At 42.5% G+C, this 17,938-nt stretch overlaps 1 protein-coding gene and 1 long non-coding RNA gene across 2 annotated transcripts in view; one reads left to right on the top strand and one right to left on the bottom strand.

The window, feature by feature from the left end:
* Positions 1-17,938, top strand: part of LOC307209050 — a 282,806-nt gene that overhangs the window by 157,721 nt on the left and 107,147 nt on the right. The window lies entirely within an intron of this gene.
* The window catches only part of BRF1 (BRF1 general transcription factor IIIB subunit), a 222,047-nt gene that overhangs the window by 98,550 nt on the left and 105,559 nt on the right, over positions 1-17,938 (bottom strand). Inside the window, exon 8 of the mRNA XM_079994663.1 lies at positions 8,464-8,590. Coding sequence (XP_079850789.1) covers positions 8,464-8,590 — 127 coding nt within the window. The remainder of the gene's footprint in view (positions 1-8,463; positions 8,591-17,938) is intronic.

Genomic DNA, 17,938 nt, shown 5'->3' with positions numbered 1-17,938 from the left:
TGGCATTTATAGGGCTTTATATTTAATGGGATACTCAATTTTGTCTCTACAATCTGAGTATGCAGATTTTCCCACTGCTGACTCAAGTGTACGCACAAACATGCACAAGGTGCCTGATTGCTATTGAATAGGAAACTTCTCTCCTCATAAACAAGAACCTCTCTTGCCTGGACTGAGCAGTGTTAAGGCAGTCGATTTCATTGGGCGACAACATCTAGTACTCTGAAAGTGAACAATCCCTCCCTGTCTAATTAGCCCACACAATTTGGTAATTTTATAAACCTCTATTAACACCCCACCCCACTTAAATCCACTGTTTTCTCAACTAAAATCTGTAACCTCCTGATTCATTCCTTGTAAGACAGATGCTCTGGCCTGCTCATCATTTGAGTAGCTGTGTTCTGTATCTTCCTGTACCAGCAGTCAAAAGCTGTCTTCGCATGGTAAGCATGAGGTTGTCCCAGGGTGGTGGGTGAAGCAACGACTATTAGACTGTTAGATTGAAGTTAGATTGGCTTCGACCAGAGCCAGGGCCTTTTCAACTCTGGCTCCGGTCTGGTGGAACGCTCTGCCTCATGAGACCAGGGCCCTGCAGGATCTGATCTCTTTCCGCAGGGCCTGTAAGACAGAGTTGTTCCGCCTGGCCTTTGGCTTGGAGCCAATTTGATTCCCTCCCTCCCTCTCTTTTTTTCTTTTCTTTTCTTTTCCTTCTCCTGCTGCGATGAGGCTACATTTTAATATTTTAATGTTCCATTATTTTAATGTTGTATTTTATTTTTGTTTTTAAGTTTGTAATCATTCATCTTGTTTTTATTATTGCTTGTAAGCCGCTCTGAGCCCGGCCTTGGCTGGGGAGGGCAGGGTATAAATAAAAAATTATTATTATTAATATTATTATTACTTTCTCTCACTTCGTTTTATGCCGGCGGCAATTTTGTATTATGCCACACCCTCAAGGCAGCCACTTTGTGACTGGCACCCAGGGCACTCTTTCAAAATCTGAAAGGTGTTCGCTGGGACAAAAAGCTTAGCAACCCCTATTCTAAGCCACAGGGAACCGTCTTATAGGGTGCAGACTAGTTTAACACCCAGCCCAGCATTGTTTGCTCAGGCTGGCTGTTTGGGGTCTCACAAAGAGGTCTTTCCCATCACCTGCTGAAGTAAAAGGAACACTGACAACTGAAACAGAGACCTTCTGTGTGCCTGTGCTCTACCATGGAGCTATGGCCATTGCTTTATACACATAGGTGGAAATATCTCTTCTGGCATCATGTTGCCACCCAGTTTGGATAGATCCTTCGGGATCTACCTCCATGACAGAATGAGTCAGCATCCAAATGTGTAAGTACCTTCAGAATAACAACAACAACAACAACAACAACAACAACAACAACAACAACAATAATAATAATAATTTATTTATACCCCGCCCATCTGGCTGGGCTTCCCCAGCCACTCTGGGCGGCTTCCAACACAATATTAAAATACAGTAATACATCAAACATTAAAAGCTTCCCTGAACAGGGCCGCCTTCAGATGTCTTCTAAAAGTCTGGCAGTTGTTTTTCTCTTTGACATCTGGTGGGAGGACGTTCCACAGGGCAGGTTCCACTACCAAGAAGGCCCTCTGCCTGGTTTCCTGTAACTTGGCTTCTCGCAGCGAGAGAACCGCCAGAAGGCCCTCGGCACTGGACCTCAGTGTCCGGGCAGAACGATGGGGGTGGAGATGCTCCTGCAGGTACAGTGGTACCTCGGGTTATGTACTTAATTCATTCTGGAGGTCCGTTCTTAACCTGGAACTGTTCTTAACCTGAAGCACCACTTTAGCTAATGCGGCCTCCCGCTGCCGCTACCACACGATTTCTGTTCTCATCCTGAAGCAAAGTTCTTAACCCGAGGTAGTATTTCTGGGTTAGCGGAGTCTGTAACCTAAAGCGTATGTAACCCGAGGTACCACTGCATACTGGACCAAGGCCGTTTAGGGCTTTAAAGGTCAGCACCAACACTTTGAATTGTGCTCGCAAACGTACTGGGAGCCAATGTAGGTCTTTCAAGACGAGTGTTATGTGGTCTCACAGCCGCTTCCTGTCAACAGTGTAGCTGCCGCATTCTGGAAACTACATAGTTGTAGTTTCGAAAGGCAAAGTTAAGTTTCAGCAAAGATCTGGTGGGGATAAAAACTTTTTGAAAATGTCTCTAGAAAACCTTTTGGAGAAAGAGGATTTAAAGACAACACTGAGGAGGAGGAGGAGGAGGAGGAGGAGGAGGAGGAGGAGGTGTGTGTGTGTGTGTGTGTGTGTGTGTGTGTGTGTGTGTTTTCCCCCACAGTGATAATAATTTATATGCAAAATTAGTGATAGATATTTCAGGACAATCAGCTCAGGAGCAGATTCTAGTGACACTCTGCATGTCTTGGCAAGCAATGTTTTGGAGCAATTCCAATGCAATTTAATCATAATTAATAGCAGTGCTTATTTTAAAATGGACCAGTTGAAACACAGAATTCCATGTAACGTTGTATTCCTCCCCCAACCCTGGGCATCTCCAGTGGGAGCAGAACCTGAAAAGGGTTTTTTTTGGGGGGGGGGATCCAATTAACAAGCAAATACCTTTCCAGCTGTGGCCTTGGTTAATTGGGGTGGAAGAATGAGAGTGGCATACAGAAGAGAAGGAATGTACAGGCAACAAAATAAGCTTAGCTGTATCGTGCGAAAGATTTTAAATCTGGTAAGTCAGAATAAATTTGTCGCTGCACTGGGTGGTGAGCTGATGGGGAAAACTTGGGCACAGCAGGTAACCTGCCAGGAATTATGTTGAAAGCAACTGTGACGGCTCTGCAAACGGAGCGAACGCTCGTGCCCAGCAGAATTTCCCAAGCAAAGGCGGGCACTGAACTCAAAACGCTGATGCAGGTCTGGCACATATTCACTTCTTCAGCTATCTTCTCTCTGAGCGTTCCCTGGCTACAGCTCAGCCCTCTCTCGCCTCTGCCAAAAAGCTCCACAGCCAAAACCGTCCACCACTCCTTGTTGCTCAGATCACACGCCTCCCTCCTTTCTCGATCCCTCCCACGTCCAGTGCATCCATTAAAAATCTCTGAGAACTTGACCCATCTTTCGCCTCTCACTTCCCACTAAACCCCTTGCCTGTGACCTTCATTCTTCAAACTTTGCTGCTCCTCTGCTGCCCAAACACAAGACTGGGCAAGGCTTGCTCTCAAATGGCTCCACCCACTCACCCTTGCTGCCCCCTCTAGGCATAAGAACCTAAGCGCTCCGATCAGTCAGCCCAGTGGCCCATCTTGTCCAGCAATGCGCTCTCACAGTGGCCAACCGGATGCCTACAGGAAGCCCACGAGGAGGATGTAGACCCTATAGCACTTTCCCACTTGTAATCCTCAGGGATATCAGAGCATACTGGCTTCAGTGCAGGAGGTAACAGCCATCATGACAAGCAATCATAAATAGCCTAATCCTCCCTTGCAGAATGCCTACTCCACAATGCTATTTTATTCTTCCTTACAGCCCCTCCTCGAAAACCCCACTTTTTCTATGAAGCCAGTGGCATTTCCCTTTGCCAGCATTCCTCCCCCTTTCCCTTGCATCTTCCCACTTTCTTTCTTTCTTTCTTTCTTTTAAAAAAGACTTCTAATTCCTTAGGGTGTGGATTTTTCTCATTTTCACATGTAAAGAAAGACACCCTACACATTGATGGTTCTAATAAATAATAGGTAATATCATAATGAAGTGAAGAGCTGTTAGAAATTGAGCTATCAGTGCATTGGGGAAGGGTCTTTTTAAAATAATTTTATCAATATGAAAAGTGTATCACCACCACCCAGGTCATTCAGCAGCTTTCCAGAATGTGTGTTAGACTGTGTAATGAATGCCTCTTTGGCAGTTGTTGAAAGGGCTGTGTGTGTGTCCAGTAGCAGACTTGACTCATTTTTCTCTTGGCGCACTTGGGCCTGTCAAATATTAGCCCGTCCCTGCCAAAGCCCACAGCTAATACAGATAAAATAAAAAAGTACTGAGTAGCTCAGCTGAGTCTGCCTTTTTGGACATGCTGGTGGGTATGTTTCTGGGCCAAACTCAAAAAAAATCCAAGGAAATAAAACATCTAAGGCTGTTTCCTAGGAATCTGAATTTTCAGCCTGGACTTGCTTGCCCAATCATCACCAGTTTCAGACATCTGAAATGTACATCAGTCACCAGGATGAGAACTTGTTCAGAGGGTAACGGGCAGGCAGGGTGGCTTTCAGCAAGCATGCAATTCTCACCAGATAAATTGAGGTGAATGGGGGAGTTTAAATAATATCTGAAATGAAGCCATCCCCATGCACTTCAAGGGCCTCAACCTTGCAATTGGCAGGCATGTCCAAAGTCCGTTTCGAGGGCCTAATCCGGCCCCTGTGGCAGTTTATTTCCTGGGGTAAAATCCTTAAAAAACCCCAACAACTTCAATCCTTTAAAAAGTCAACAACTTTGGTTGGCCCTTTGGTCAGCCCTCACGGCTCTTCACTTCATCAAATCTGGCCCTCTTTGAAAAAAATTTGGACACCACTGGAAGGTTAAGTAAAACCTCTTTCTGAGCGAGTAGCTCAGAGGACCAACTGCTTGGAGGATTAACCACTGCTCTATGTCATTTAAAAATGAGAGGTTGGGATAGTGCATTTGTTTGCAGGATGGTAACTTTCAAGTTCTCTATCAGCAACAAGTATAGTTCATGTAATATGAGGGTACCAGTGGAAACAGAAGACAAATTGTGCTACAAATGAATTGAAGGCTACACAAGCCAACATGGCATTGCCCAGAATAGATTCAACCTACAGTGTTTGTACTTAACAATAGATCAGTATTCTGCTAGGAGCAAAAGACAATATAGAATAACAAGCTGGGCCTGCAACAAAATGCCGCAGTGTAGAATGATCCTGAGGGTCAGATTTAAGGTGCTGGTTTTGACCTTTAAAGCCCTTCATGGCCTAGGACCCTCGTACCTACAGGACCGCCTCTCCTGGTATGCCCCACAGAGGACCTTAAGGTCCATATATAGCAACACCCTAGAGGTCCCGGGCCCTAAGGAAGTTAGATTATTTTTTTTTATATATAAATATTTATTAGGATTTTTTTTTTAAAATACAAAATGCAGAAATAATAAACAATATAACATGAATCATAACACATTTTTCAGAACTTCTTTGGACTCCCTCACGTCTCCCACTCCCACTTACATCGTTATAAATTTTTCCCAGCAATTTATCATCTTGTTTATATTCTTAAATTTTGTTCAATTAATTTGATCTATTCTCCACAAATTTTATATTTCCCTCAATCTCACTTATCGTCAATTTCAAATCTAATTCAGTGGTAGGCAATTATTTATGATCTAGCATCCTTCTTAGCCTTCAACCAAATTACAATACTTTTGTAGATAAATCTTGAATTTCTTCCAGTCTTCTTCAACCCTCTCTTCTCCCAGGTCTCGGATTCTGCCAGTCATCTCGGCCAGTTGCATATAGTCCATCAGCTGCATCTGCCACTCTTCCAGTGTGGGTAGATCTTGAGTTTTCCAGCTCTTGGCGATGAGTATCCTTGCTGCCGTTGTTGCATACATAAAAAATGTTCGGTCCTTCTTTAACACCTTCTGGCCGACAATGCCCAGAAGGAAGGCCTCTGGTTTCTTAGTAAAGGTGTACTTAAATACCTTTTTCAACTCATTATATATCATTTCCCAGAAGGCCTTCACTCTAGGGCAAGTCCACCAGAGGTGAAAGAATGTTCCTTCATGTTCTTTACATTTCCAACATTTATTATCAGACAAATGGTATATTTTGGCAAGTTTAACTGGGGTCATGTACCATCTGTATATCATTTTCATTACATTTTCCTTCAGAGCATTACATGCAGTGAAGTTCAGCCCAGTGGTCCACAACCTTTCCCAGTCCTCAAACATAATATTATGCCCAATATCCTGAGCCCACTTTATCATAACCGATTTAACCATTTCGTCTTGTGTATTCCATTTCAGCAGCAAGTTATACATTCTTGATAATACCTTAGTCTTAGGCTCTAACAGTTCTGTTTCCAACTTCGATTTCTCCACCTGGAACCCTAGCTTTTTGTCATTTTTAAAAACTTCTTTAATCTGAGCGTAGTGTAACCAGTCTCGCACTTTATCCTTCATTTTCTCCAAACTCTGCAATTTCCAATTGTCTCCATCTTTTTCTAATATTTCCCAATATTTTGGCCATTTGGCCTCCATATTGGGTCTTTTTCGGGCCTTAGCTTCCAGAGGTGAAAGCCACCTCGGAGTTTTGTTTTCCAGTAAGTCTTTGTATTTTGTCCAGACATTAAAAACTGCTTTCCTGACAATATGGTTCTTGAAGACCTTATTGATCTTAACCTTATCATACCATAGATATGCATGCCAACCAAAAGCATTGTTAAACCCTTCCAAATCCAATACGTCAGTGTCTTCGAGAAGTAGCCAGTCTTTTAGCCAGCAAAAAGCTGCGGCTTCATAATACAACTTTAAGTCCGGCAGGGCAAAGCCCCCTCTTTCTTTCGCATCAGTTAGTATCTTAAACTTAATTCTGGGCTTTTTGCCCTGCCAGACAAATCTAGATATATCTCTCTGCCACTTCCGGAAACACTCTGTCTTGTCCACAATCTGCAATGTTTGAAACAAAAACAACATCTTTGGCAATACATTCATCTTAACAGCAGCAATTCGGCCTAACAGAGAAAGCTTCAATTTTGTCCAACTATCCAAATCTCTCTTAATTTCAGACCAACATTTTTCGTAATTATCCTTAAATAGACTCAGATTTTTTGCTGTTATGTTTACCCCTAGGTACTTTACTTTTTTAACCACCCTAAGGAAGTTAGATTAGCCTCAACCAGAGCCAGGGCCTTTTCAACACTGGCTCCGGCCTGGTGGAACGCTCTGTCTCATGAGACCAGGGCCCTGCAGGATCTGATTTCTTTCCACAGGGCCTGTAAGACAGAGTTGTTCCACCTGACCTTTGGCTTAGAATCAGTTTGATTCCCTCCCCCTCTTTCTTTTTCCTTTCTCCTGCTGTGAAGAGGCTGCGCCCTAATGTTTTAATGTTGCGTTTTAATCTTTCTTTAAATTGTATTTTAATCAACTTGTTTTTATTATTGGTTGTTAGCCACCCTGAGCCCGGTCTTGGCTGGGGAGGGCGGGGTATAAATAATTTATTATTATTATTATTATTATTATTATTATTATTACTGCTCCAGTCAATCTTGTCTTCACCAATATTCAATCCATTTCCTCCCCACATCCAGCTTTCTGTCCCCCACCCTAACAGTCAGCATTCCATGTCCCCTGGGTACGCCATCCGCACTGGTCTGTTCGGGGAAGTTCTACCCTTACTTTTATTTTTCTAATGATTTTTTATACTTTTGCAAGCCTTGGGGTTCTTTTGTGCCTGTCAATACCTCCTCTCTCATGTGCAAATGGTACCACCTTGTCTATAGAAGGACCATCACTCACCTCTGAAATTTGGAAATGGGGGGGGGGATGACAATACAATGTGGAAAACACCATTTATCACACTCACCCCACCCGCATTATCTCCTGTCATCCCTACCCAAAAGAAGCAAGCATTAAAATCAACAACAGCGCCATACCAGCAAAAGATCAATGGCTGTACAAAAACCTCATAGAGTTTGTAGGATTAGCAAGTATGACAGCCAAAATAAGGGACTGGGATGAAAGGGAAACAAGGGGCAAGTGGGAATATCTTGGAGAATACTTAAAAAGAGGTGACTTTAGAATTCATTTGCAAGTGGGAACAATTTTCTCAGGAGCAGCAATAGAAACTAAGGAAAAGATGGGAGTAAAGAATGGCGGAGAAACTAATGGAGATACAGCAGAATGAAGGTTTTCTCCAGAGGGTTAGATTGGGAAGTCTGAATGAAATGCTGTAAGATGAAAAAAATGTAAAAAGATGCAGAAGATATACTGTAAAATGTGTGAATAATAAATCAATCAATCAATCAACAATAGCTCAAGCTGACGCCAATCAATGAAATTTCACACGTATCAGTTGGCAATATTTTGCTCTGCGCTGAAAGTAAAATCTGAAAGGGCTTAGGGCAGGGTCTTCTTTGTGCTGGTGCTTTGGAAAGTTCACACATTTAGATGAATGATGAAACAGATATTAAATATTTTTTTCTTTTTCATGACACATGGATGGGTCTAAGTAGATCCTGATCCTGATTGTTTTTGAGAATTATTTTTACACATCAGGTTTCGATGACATGTTGGAGCTGACCTCACTATTATATGATCTTGCTGGTATTATGTGCACTTTCATGTGGTTCTTTTTTCATCGCTCTTGGCTTCCAGATGGAGGAATAAAGCAGGATAGAATTCTATAGACACTGCCTTTCCAGCCACAAAAGCAAGGAAGAACTATGCGTACAAAAGCACTCACCTGCTGAATCTTTATCTTTCGTTGACCAGCTGTAAATGAAGGAGGGTCACATTCCTCTTCCAAATCAATTGTCATGAACTCATCTATTGTTAGCTGACTTGCAGGTGTGTCTTCAAACTCTGTAAGTCTAAAAGCACACCGGAAAAGGTTAACACAGGATTTCTCTCCGTGAATTTCACAGCAGACCAACAGAAAAAGATGTAAAAGATGTTCCCCAATTCAAAACAAAACTAAGGAAAGAGCTCAGCCAAAACAATTTCAAATAACCCGTCTTTAATGACCAACAAACAAGGCCTATAATCCCTTTTTCCAACATAAAATGCCCATTGAAATGCAATTCCAGAGGGACAGTCATATTAATCTGCTGCAGCGAAAATAAGAAAGAACATTGTGGCACCTTTAGACTAACAATTAAATAGCAGAGGCTTGACAACCATATGTCAGGAGTGCTCTGATGGTGTTTCCTGCTTGGCAGGGGGTTGTTCTCGATGGCCCTTGTGGTCTCTTCCAACTCTATGATTCTATGATTCTATGATTCTTCTATGATTCTAAATAGGGCAAGAGCTTTAATCAGATGTATGAAGTGTTATCGTGAGTTGCAGGAACATATATGCCCATGGATAGCGGGGTTATAAACAGTGAAATCACAAGGAAATTCTTGCATTTAATTTCCTTTATAATCGACCTTTATAGATCTTTATAATTATCATTAACTTGACTAATTTATAAACTGCTGCACAGCCTGAAGCTATCAAAGCACTGTATATAACAAAATAAAAATGAGATAAACACAAAAAATGCAAGCTCTAAAAGCAACAAAACCATTTGTACAAATTCTTATAATTATTTTTAAAATTTCTACAGATATACAATGAACATTCCATAAATGACTGGGTCAGACCTCAGAGAAAGCCTTCTTCCACAAAATTAGAAGACGCTACTACGTCATTAACAGTAGTCAAATTAAAATGCAGGAACAAGCTTTACGTTCATCTCAAAAAAAATGTAATAAATCAATCTTGTTTAAGTATTCATGATAGCCCCCATATTGCAATCAAGTTTAAGTCATCCAACCCTGTACTGACAGCAAGGCCTACAGAGTCAAAAGTAGAGGTCCCTTCCAAGCCTGTAATCTGAGATCCTTTAACTTGAGATATTTGGGAACGAATGTGCAATGTTATGTTACACATGCAAAGCTCGGGCAGTGACATTTTGGGTGTTGTGTTGTTTTTTTTAGCACACACACAAACACAAAAATGTGGGGGAAATTTATCCAATACTTTCAAATCAACAGAGTACAAGAAATGATTCCCAGCTCTGGCCTGGGAATAACCATGCTGCTTTTAGAAGCATTTCTCCCCCCTCTCCTCACTTCAAATGTGATGAACACTACGTACTTAATAACACTTTGCATTCTTATAGCACATTTTAAGTGTTCAAAGCACTTCATATACTCTTGCAGTAATCTTGTGAGGCAGGCCAGTATTATCAGCCCCATATTGCTGCTGGCAGGAAGCTGGAGCTGAAAGGACAATCACTTTGCAACCACTACTTGATGAGCTCCAGGCGAATGTGAAGCTTGAAGCAGGGATTTCCTGGCTTCTGCTCTTAGCACCTGCATTGCAAGCACTCCTCAAACTGGGGGGAAATAGCAACCACAAAACGGCAAAAGCTATGCCTATTGGATCTGTCATGCCACAAGGACCTATCCTGCAGGAATTCAAGTACCAACTGTTCTCCAAGAAGACATTACATACCATCACAAGCTTCACCTTGAATCTTCAGGTGAGGTTTTTCAATGTAATCGGCCCCTTTTTCCACTTCCTGAAAAGTTACAGTCTTTACAAGTTACAGAACTGGATATCCAAGATAATTCTGTACCTCTGGATTGGGACCAACCAAGAAAGAAAATGATCTGGGCTTGTTTTGGTGGTGGTAGTGGGGGAAGCACTGATCGAGACACCTGTTGCCAGCAAGAGATGGGATAGCTGGTTTCTTTCACCAAGCAGTTTCTCTGTTTTATTTATTTTGTTCATTGTGCACACACATGCATAGTGCATACAGAAGGGCAGGTAGTAGTCTGGAAGTAGGCGTGAATAGGGACAGTACAGTGGTGCACCGCAAGACGAATGCCTCGCAAGACGGAAAACCCGCTAGACGAAAGGGTTTTCCGTTTTGGAGGTGCTTCGCAAAACGAATTTCCTATGGGCTTGCTTCGCAAGACGAAAATGTCTTGCGAGTTCCTGCATTTTTTTTTTCCTTTTCCCTCCTTTTTCTAAGCCGCTAAGCCGCTTATCAGCTGATTCGCTAAGCCGCTTATCAGCTGATCCGCTAAGCCGCTTATCAGCTGATCCGCTAAGCCGCTTAACAGCTGATCCGCTAAGCCGCTTATCAGCTGATCCGCTAAGCCGCTTAATAGCTGATCCACTAAGCCGCTTATCAGCTGATCCGCTAAGCCCCTAAGCCGCTAATAGCGCTAATCCGCTAATGGGCTTGCTTCGCAAGACGAAAAAGCCGCAAGACGAAGAGACTCGCGGAACGGATTCTTTTCGTCTTGCGAGGCACCACTGTACTGACCCCCATCCCCAACTAAAACTGGATGTGACACCTGGCCCTTGTTCCTACTGTGACCTAAGTGGGTGGGGAGGGTCCTGGGGGCTGCCCTATTAACACTCATGGTGGCGTTGCCACATGAAATAAAAGAACAGGTGGCAAAAAGGAGCCACCATAGCTGCCTGGCTGGCTGACACCAGATAGCAGTTCAGTTCTAGCCTAAGTTGACTTATATCCAACTCTCTTATTTCCTGCTATACCAGGCTTCTTCAACCTCGGCCCTCCAGATGTTTTGAGACTACAAATCCTATCATCCCTGATCACTGGTCCTGCTAGCTAGAGATCATGGGAGTTGTGGGCCAAAAACATCTGGAGGGCCGAGGTTGAGGAAGCCTGTGCTATACACACACAGTGCTTTTTGTGATGGAATCACAGGTACAGAATACCAGCACATTTTGTTGCTGCTGTCACCGCCCATGGCAGTCATTTTGTGCTGGCACCCACAGCACTGGTATTATCATTATTAAATCACCTTCCTGACCAAAGTCATCCAAAGTGACTTACAATGTAGACCCAAAAACCAATGACAATGAACACAACCAAGACAAAACTTTTTTTAAAAAAAAGACCACAACCCACATCTATACAAAAAAGTACCTGCCCCACTAAAAGAGACCACAAGTACTTGAAGCCCTTCAAATTAAAGGTCAAAACCTCAGGTAAAACAGAAACAATTTGCCTTTTATCAAGATATGAATATCAGCGCTTCGTTTTTCACCAATACAAAGAAGAGAGCACTGTCTGAATCTACATCCATGAACCCCTATCTCCAACACAACACCCTCAAAAGTGGCCAGCAAAAAGTAAAGACGCATAGGATCTCCGGCAGATGAAAAAGGGAGGTACAGTGGTGCCTCGCAAGACGAAATTAATCCGTTCCACGATTCTCTTCGTCTAGCGGTTTTTTCGTCTTGCGAAGCACGGCTATTAACGGCTTAGCGGCTATTAGCGGCTATTAGCAGCTTAGCGGCTTTAAGAAAAAGGAAAAAACTTGCAAGAACTCGCAAGACGTTTCGTCTTGCGAAGCAAGCCCATAGGGAAATTCGTCTTGCGGAATGACTCAAAAGACGGAAAACTCTTTCGTCTAGCAAGTTTTTCGTCTTGCGAGGCATTCGTCTTGCGGGGCACCACTGTATGAGGATAGAAACAGGCTGGTTGTTTTGTGACAGTTAACCGATTTGACCCTTATCAACCTGGCAGGTTTGTATGAGATAACGCTCTACAGGCTAAGACCAGGTTATGATGCTACCAAAGCATGCTCTTCAACTGTGACCCTGGATTGCTGGCCCCCAATGACAGAAATGCAGCAAGGCAAGGCAATGTGTGTCTGTTCAGAGCAGAAGCAGAAATGTGCTGTACCTCCCAGGAGTTCTTCTAATACAATGCAGGTATCCTCACATCGCGACATCTACATACCAGTCCCTGACCCATCACAATGATTAGCATATTGCTAGTCAAGAAACCAGGTTTTGGCCACATGTACAGGGCCAAACCTAAGAACGGCTTAGCCTTAAGCCAAGGGTGCTGTAAAGATTTGAACTTAAGACAAGTGCTTTCTAATTCCGGCAAAAGCAGCAATGATTCTGTCAGAGTTAGACAAACATAACTTGTAATCCTCTTACAAGTGTCACAGACTATGTCAAAGAAATCTTCAGGGACCCAAAATTTTTCTAGCTCATCTATGGATCAATGATAGTCTAAGGGCAAAAGGAAGAAACAGCAAAACATTTTGGGTTGTTTTTGTACTGACTTTGTAGCTGCAACTCTCAAGCGACAGCAATGCTGACAACTGCTTAAGCGAGTGTGAAAATGAAAGTACTGAAGTCTACCAGCAAATTCTTAGTGTCTTTGTTGTAAATAGTTTGCTGAAATGTTAGACTCGCTTGGAGGAAAATCCTGTGGGGGAAAATGGCACTTTCTCTATGGAAGGAAAACAGAGGTTGATCAGTGAAGTTACTGGAAGAAATACCAGAAAGATACTCAGATTGGATCTTTGCCTAATGTGCGAGCAAGCTGCTTGTCATTCAACCAATGATAGCACTTTGAAATTATGCTAGTATGTATTTCAGGCCTCTACTTAATTTAGCAAAGCAATTCTTGGTGCCTCTCCAATGAAATTTGTATCCAGATACCAAAAAAAGCCATGCACTTCCATTCATAACAAACATTCTTTTCCTTTTGGTAAGATCCCAAATTCCTCTTCTCAGCCATCTGCTTAACAGCTGATTCAAGATCCGTCTTGACTGACACATATCCGCTAACCACTGACATTGCATGTTCCCCACCCTACCCCGAGTGCTTAATATAACCTCCCCTCATCTTGCTCTCTTTCATTGTTAAAAAAGTTTAATACAATGCCCATGAAAAGCATCAGAACCTGACCTATCACAAAGCCAAAAAAAACCCCAGAATATCACTTCTTCCACTCCTAAAAATAACCCATGCTAGAGTCTGCTGTGTACATGAACTTGTTCACCCCTACAAAGTGAAGCCGAAGGAAATGTCATTCAGTATAAAAATCTTAGAATCCTAGAACTGTAGAGTTGGAAGGGAGACCAAGTGCCATCTAGTCCAACCCCCTACAATGCAGGAATCTCAATTAAAGCACCCAGATGGCCATCGAGCCTCTGTTTATAAACCTCCAAGGAAGGAGAGTCTACAAGCTCCCAAGGGAGACCCTTCCACTGTCAAACAGCTCTTACTTTCAAACAGTTCTTCCTGGCAGTAAGAGCTGTTTGACAGTGGAATTTGCTGCCAAGGAGTGTGGTGGAGTCTCCTTCTTTGGAGGTCTTTAAGCAGAGGCTTGACAACCATATGTCAGGAGTGCTCTGATGGTGTTTCCTGCTTGGCAGGGGGTTGGACTCAATGGCCCTTGTGGTCTCTTCCAACTCTATGATTCTATGATTCTATGATTCTATGGTGCTTAGTCAGAATCTCCTTTCTTGCAACTTGGAGCCATTGGTTTGAGTCTTACCCTCCAGAACAGGAGAAAACAAGCAAAAGAATTACGCATTCTCCCAAAACTGTCAATACAGGTTACGAGTGTGCAAAGTTCCAGTGTATATGATTTTATAAAGCTCCGACACTTGGATGCAGTTGATGGAAGGCAGAAACTAATGACCAAGAAGATTCTGGAAGATAGGACCATTGTTCCATATAACACAGTATTGCGCAATATCAGGAGTAGGAAATGAGTGCCCTTCAGATGAACTGCAGTTCCCCCCACAGCTGATCATTGACTATGCTGGTTGGTGCTCATGGGAGATGGGAGTCCAACAAGAACTCCTTGTCTATACTGATGGACGACAGCTCTACCAGACTTCCTTCCTTGTCCTGCCCAGAGATGCCAGGGACTGAACTTGCGTGCAAATTATGGGCTCTGCCACCGAACTGCAGTCCTCCCCAGATACAATGAACTGAGGAAAAGAGGGACAGGGAGAGGAAGGGGCAGGAAATCCATTCCCAACCTCACCCTGAGAAAAACCTCAGGTGAAAAAAGCAATGTCTATCACAAGAAGCAGTGTGTGTGTGTGTTTTAAACAGTTATGTGAAACAAGTACTTATTAATTCAGCCAACTTCTACCTAATGACATTTCAAGAATCTAAGTGCTTGAAGGAAAAATCTTGGGCTCAGGAAGACTTACTCAAAAAGGTTTGTTTTGAATATGCCTCTGCGATAAATGCAATATAATGTGGGGTTATTTGAGAAACATCAATCATGTTTTATGGATTTGTGATAAATACAGTTGTAATTATAGCTCCCTGAAAATAATTCAGCTGTCACGTTTACCTTGTCAAAGTAAATAACACTGTCAATTTAGTTGATATGCATGACCTGAGTAAACATTTCAAAGCACGAATTTTGCAGTTACGCTCCTTCATTTTAAACAACTGCTCAAATGAATGTGCTTCCACTACAATTCAGCACATTTGCTATCACTCAAATAAAATGAAGGCTGCGCGCCAATAATCCATCCAAATGATTTGGAAACCGTGCAAAGTATCTGCTCCGCAGTGCCACGCGCTTTTAAATGGGCTTAAATCGGTATGTTGATCAACTAAAGATTATTCAGTCAGAATTGTGGCTTTCAAATGATGTTCTTATGAAGCCAGGATTTGCCCTGAAACTTATCAAGTGGATTAGAAAGAAAAATTAATTAAAGACACGCCATTTGATGCTATAAAACAGCAGGATGGCGAACTAGATCTGGGCCAAGTTTGACACGTATGCAGGACCAGCCACCTGTCAATCACAACAGTTTCAAGTAGGGCTGGGTGACATCTGGTTTTCAACATCACAGTATACCACCAGCTAAACATTGTGATATACTGATATAATCACAATATCTGAGATAAAGATGGAAGTATTTAGAGGCATTCTATATACTTCACAGTTTTTCCCACATTGTGATTTTGGCACAGCACACACACGCACACATAATTCACGATATATTGCCAGGTCAAAAACTATTAGCTTACCAGTAATACATCCAATATATTAAACTGTATTTTCATGTCATTCTTCAGACTTACGGTAAGTATTTTAGCATTTATTGAAAGCATAAGCAATAGAAAAATTCAGTGAGATAATTCTGCAGCTATTTGCTTTTTAAGGGAGGATGACAAGCTCCATAACACTCGACTTTACAGACAATGGATTTAGAATTCCTATTTAATGCAAATGATTAAAAAGTGTATAATGTGTTTTTGCAAGATGAACTCAACAAAACACAAACACTTTTTAAAACGGAAAGCCTTTTTTTAATAAAACGTTTTTTAAAAATGCTGTGCCAATTAAACATATGGGATTACATGGAAAATTTCCATCATACAACACCTTTGTCATTCAGACCCATCAATGACGTTGCATTATCTAATAAAGTTGCCTCATTTGTGCATGCTACTGTATGGTTCACTTCAACCTCTGAAGCATTTCAAATGCTGGGCTTTAAAGAGATTTCTTTTATAGGCAGCAAGCTACAGGGAGAATCACCTTCCATCCTATGAGTTGCAAATACATCCCATGGTTTTTACTTAAAACAAGTCAACAGCATCTAAGCCTGTTGTTGTTGTTTAGTCGTTTAGTCGTGTCCGACTCTTCGTGACCCCATGGACCAGAGAACGCCGCTGGTCATAGGCTCACGCTATTCCTACACAAATGTGCCCTTAAGGCAGGATTTGTGAGCACAGAGACAATGGGGCGGCTTTTAGGGAAGCTTTTAATGTTTGATGCATTACTGTATTTTAATATTCGGTTGGAAGCCGCCCAGAGTGGCTGGGGAAGCCCAGCCAGATGGGCGGGGTATAAATAATAATAAATTATTATTATAATAATTATTGTTGTTGTTGTTGTTGTTGTTGTTTAGTCGTTTAGTCGTGTCCGACTCTTCGTGACCCCATGGACCAGAGAACGCCAGGCACTCCTGTCCTCCACTGCCCCCCGCAGCTTGGTCAAACTCATGCTGGTAACCTCGAAAACACTATCCAACCATCTCGTCCTCTGTCGCCCCCTTCTCCTTGTGCCCTCCATCTTTCCCAACATCAGGGTCTTCTCCAGGGAGTCTTCTCTTCTCATGAGGTGGCCAAAGTACTGGAGCCTCAGCTTCACAATCTGTCCTTCCAGTGAGCACTCAGGGCTGATTTCCTTCAGAATGGAGAGGTTTGATCTTCTTGCAGTCCATGGGACTCTCAAGAGTCTCCTCCAGCACCATAATTCAAAAGCATCAATTCTTCGGCGATCAGCCTTCTTTATGGTCCAGCTCTCACTTCCATACATCACTACTGGGAAAACCATAGCTTTAACTATACGGACCTTTGTTGGCAAGGTGATGTCTCTACTTCTCAAGATGCTGTCTAGGCCTGTCATTGCCCTTCTCCCAAGAAGCAGGCGTCTTTTAATTTCGTGGCTGCTGTCACCATCTGCAGTGATCATGGAGCCCAAGAAAGTAAAATCTCTCACTGCCTCCATTTCTTCCCCTTCTATTTGCCAGGAGGTGATGGGACCAGTAGCCATGATCTTCGTTTTTTTGATGTTGAGCTTCAGACCATATTTTGCACTCTCCTCTTTCACCCTCAGCCCTAATAATTTTTGTTGCCAGCATATTAAATGAAATGCTTGCAAGGCAGTGGAATCCTTGACTTAACGTCTCTGTAGAAATGACTAATTTTAGAACAGTTTTTCCAATCCCAAAATCCCTTGAACATATCATATAGGAGGTTTCAAAGTTCACAGTACAGAAAGGCAACCTCCTTAACTTCAATGAAGGGGGAAGCTCCGTGCAAAGGAAATAAAAAAGGAGCTGCTCTTTTTGTGTAAATGAATGGGGAAGTCTACATGCACAATAATTCTACATGTTCATCCTTGAAGACATTGGTAATGGGTGGGAGCAGCTGAGTTCCCATGTTTTGTCTTCACTGTCCTATAGCTTTGGCAGCCCGCTTGAGCTGAAGATCTTACTAAGTACGAAGGTGAGGAAATTGTTTGGCACAAGTTTGGGGCGAATGCAAATTCAACAAGCCTCGTGTTCTGTAGAGTTCTCCAATGCAAGACAACTTCAAATGAGTCACTCTCTAAGGGAAAACTCAAAGTGGGTATGTTGTAAGGTACAACAACAGACCTTGAACCTGGAATTTCATAACCATGACTTAGGAGATGGTCTAGGTGAGCAACACTGGCACCAGTAACTGGCGAGTAACAGGAAACTTCTGAGTTGGCTATGCCTCATAGAATCATAGAGTTGGAGAGCTGGAAGGGACCACAATGGTCATCTGATCCAACCCCCTGCAATAAATAAAAGATACCAAGCCTTCTGACCTTGCCTAGCCTACAGAGCAGTACCTTCTCCCTGCTAAGACTTCAGCT

Source organism: Podarcis cretensis, assembly GCF_951804945.1.
Source record: "Podarcis cretensis genome assembly, chromosome: 1".
Lineage (NCBI taxonomy): Eukaryota > Metazoa > Chordata > Lepidosauria > Squamata > Lacertidae > Podarcis > Podarcis cretensis.
Note: the sequence above shows the minus strand (reverse complement) of the source record. Positions and strands in the feature narration are given on the sequence as shown.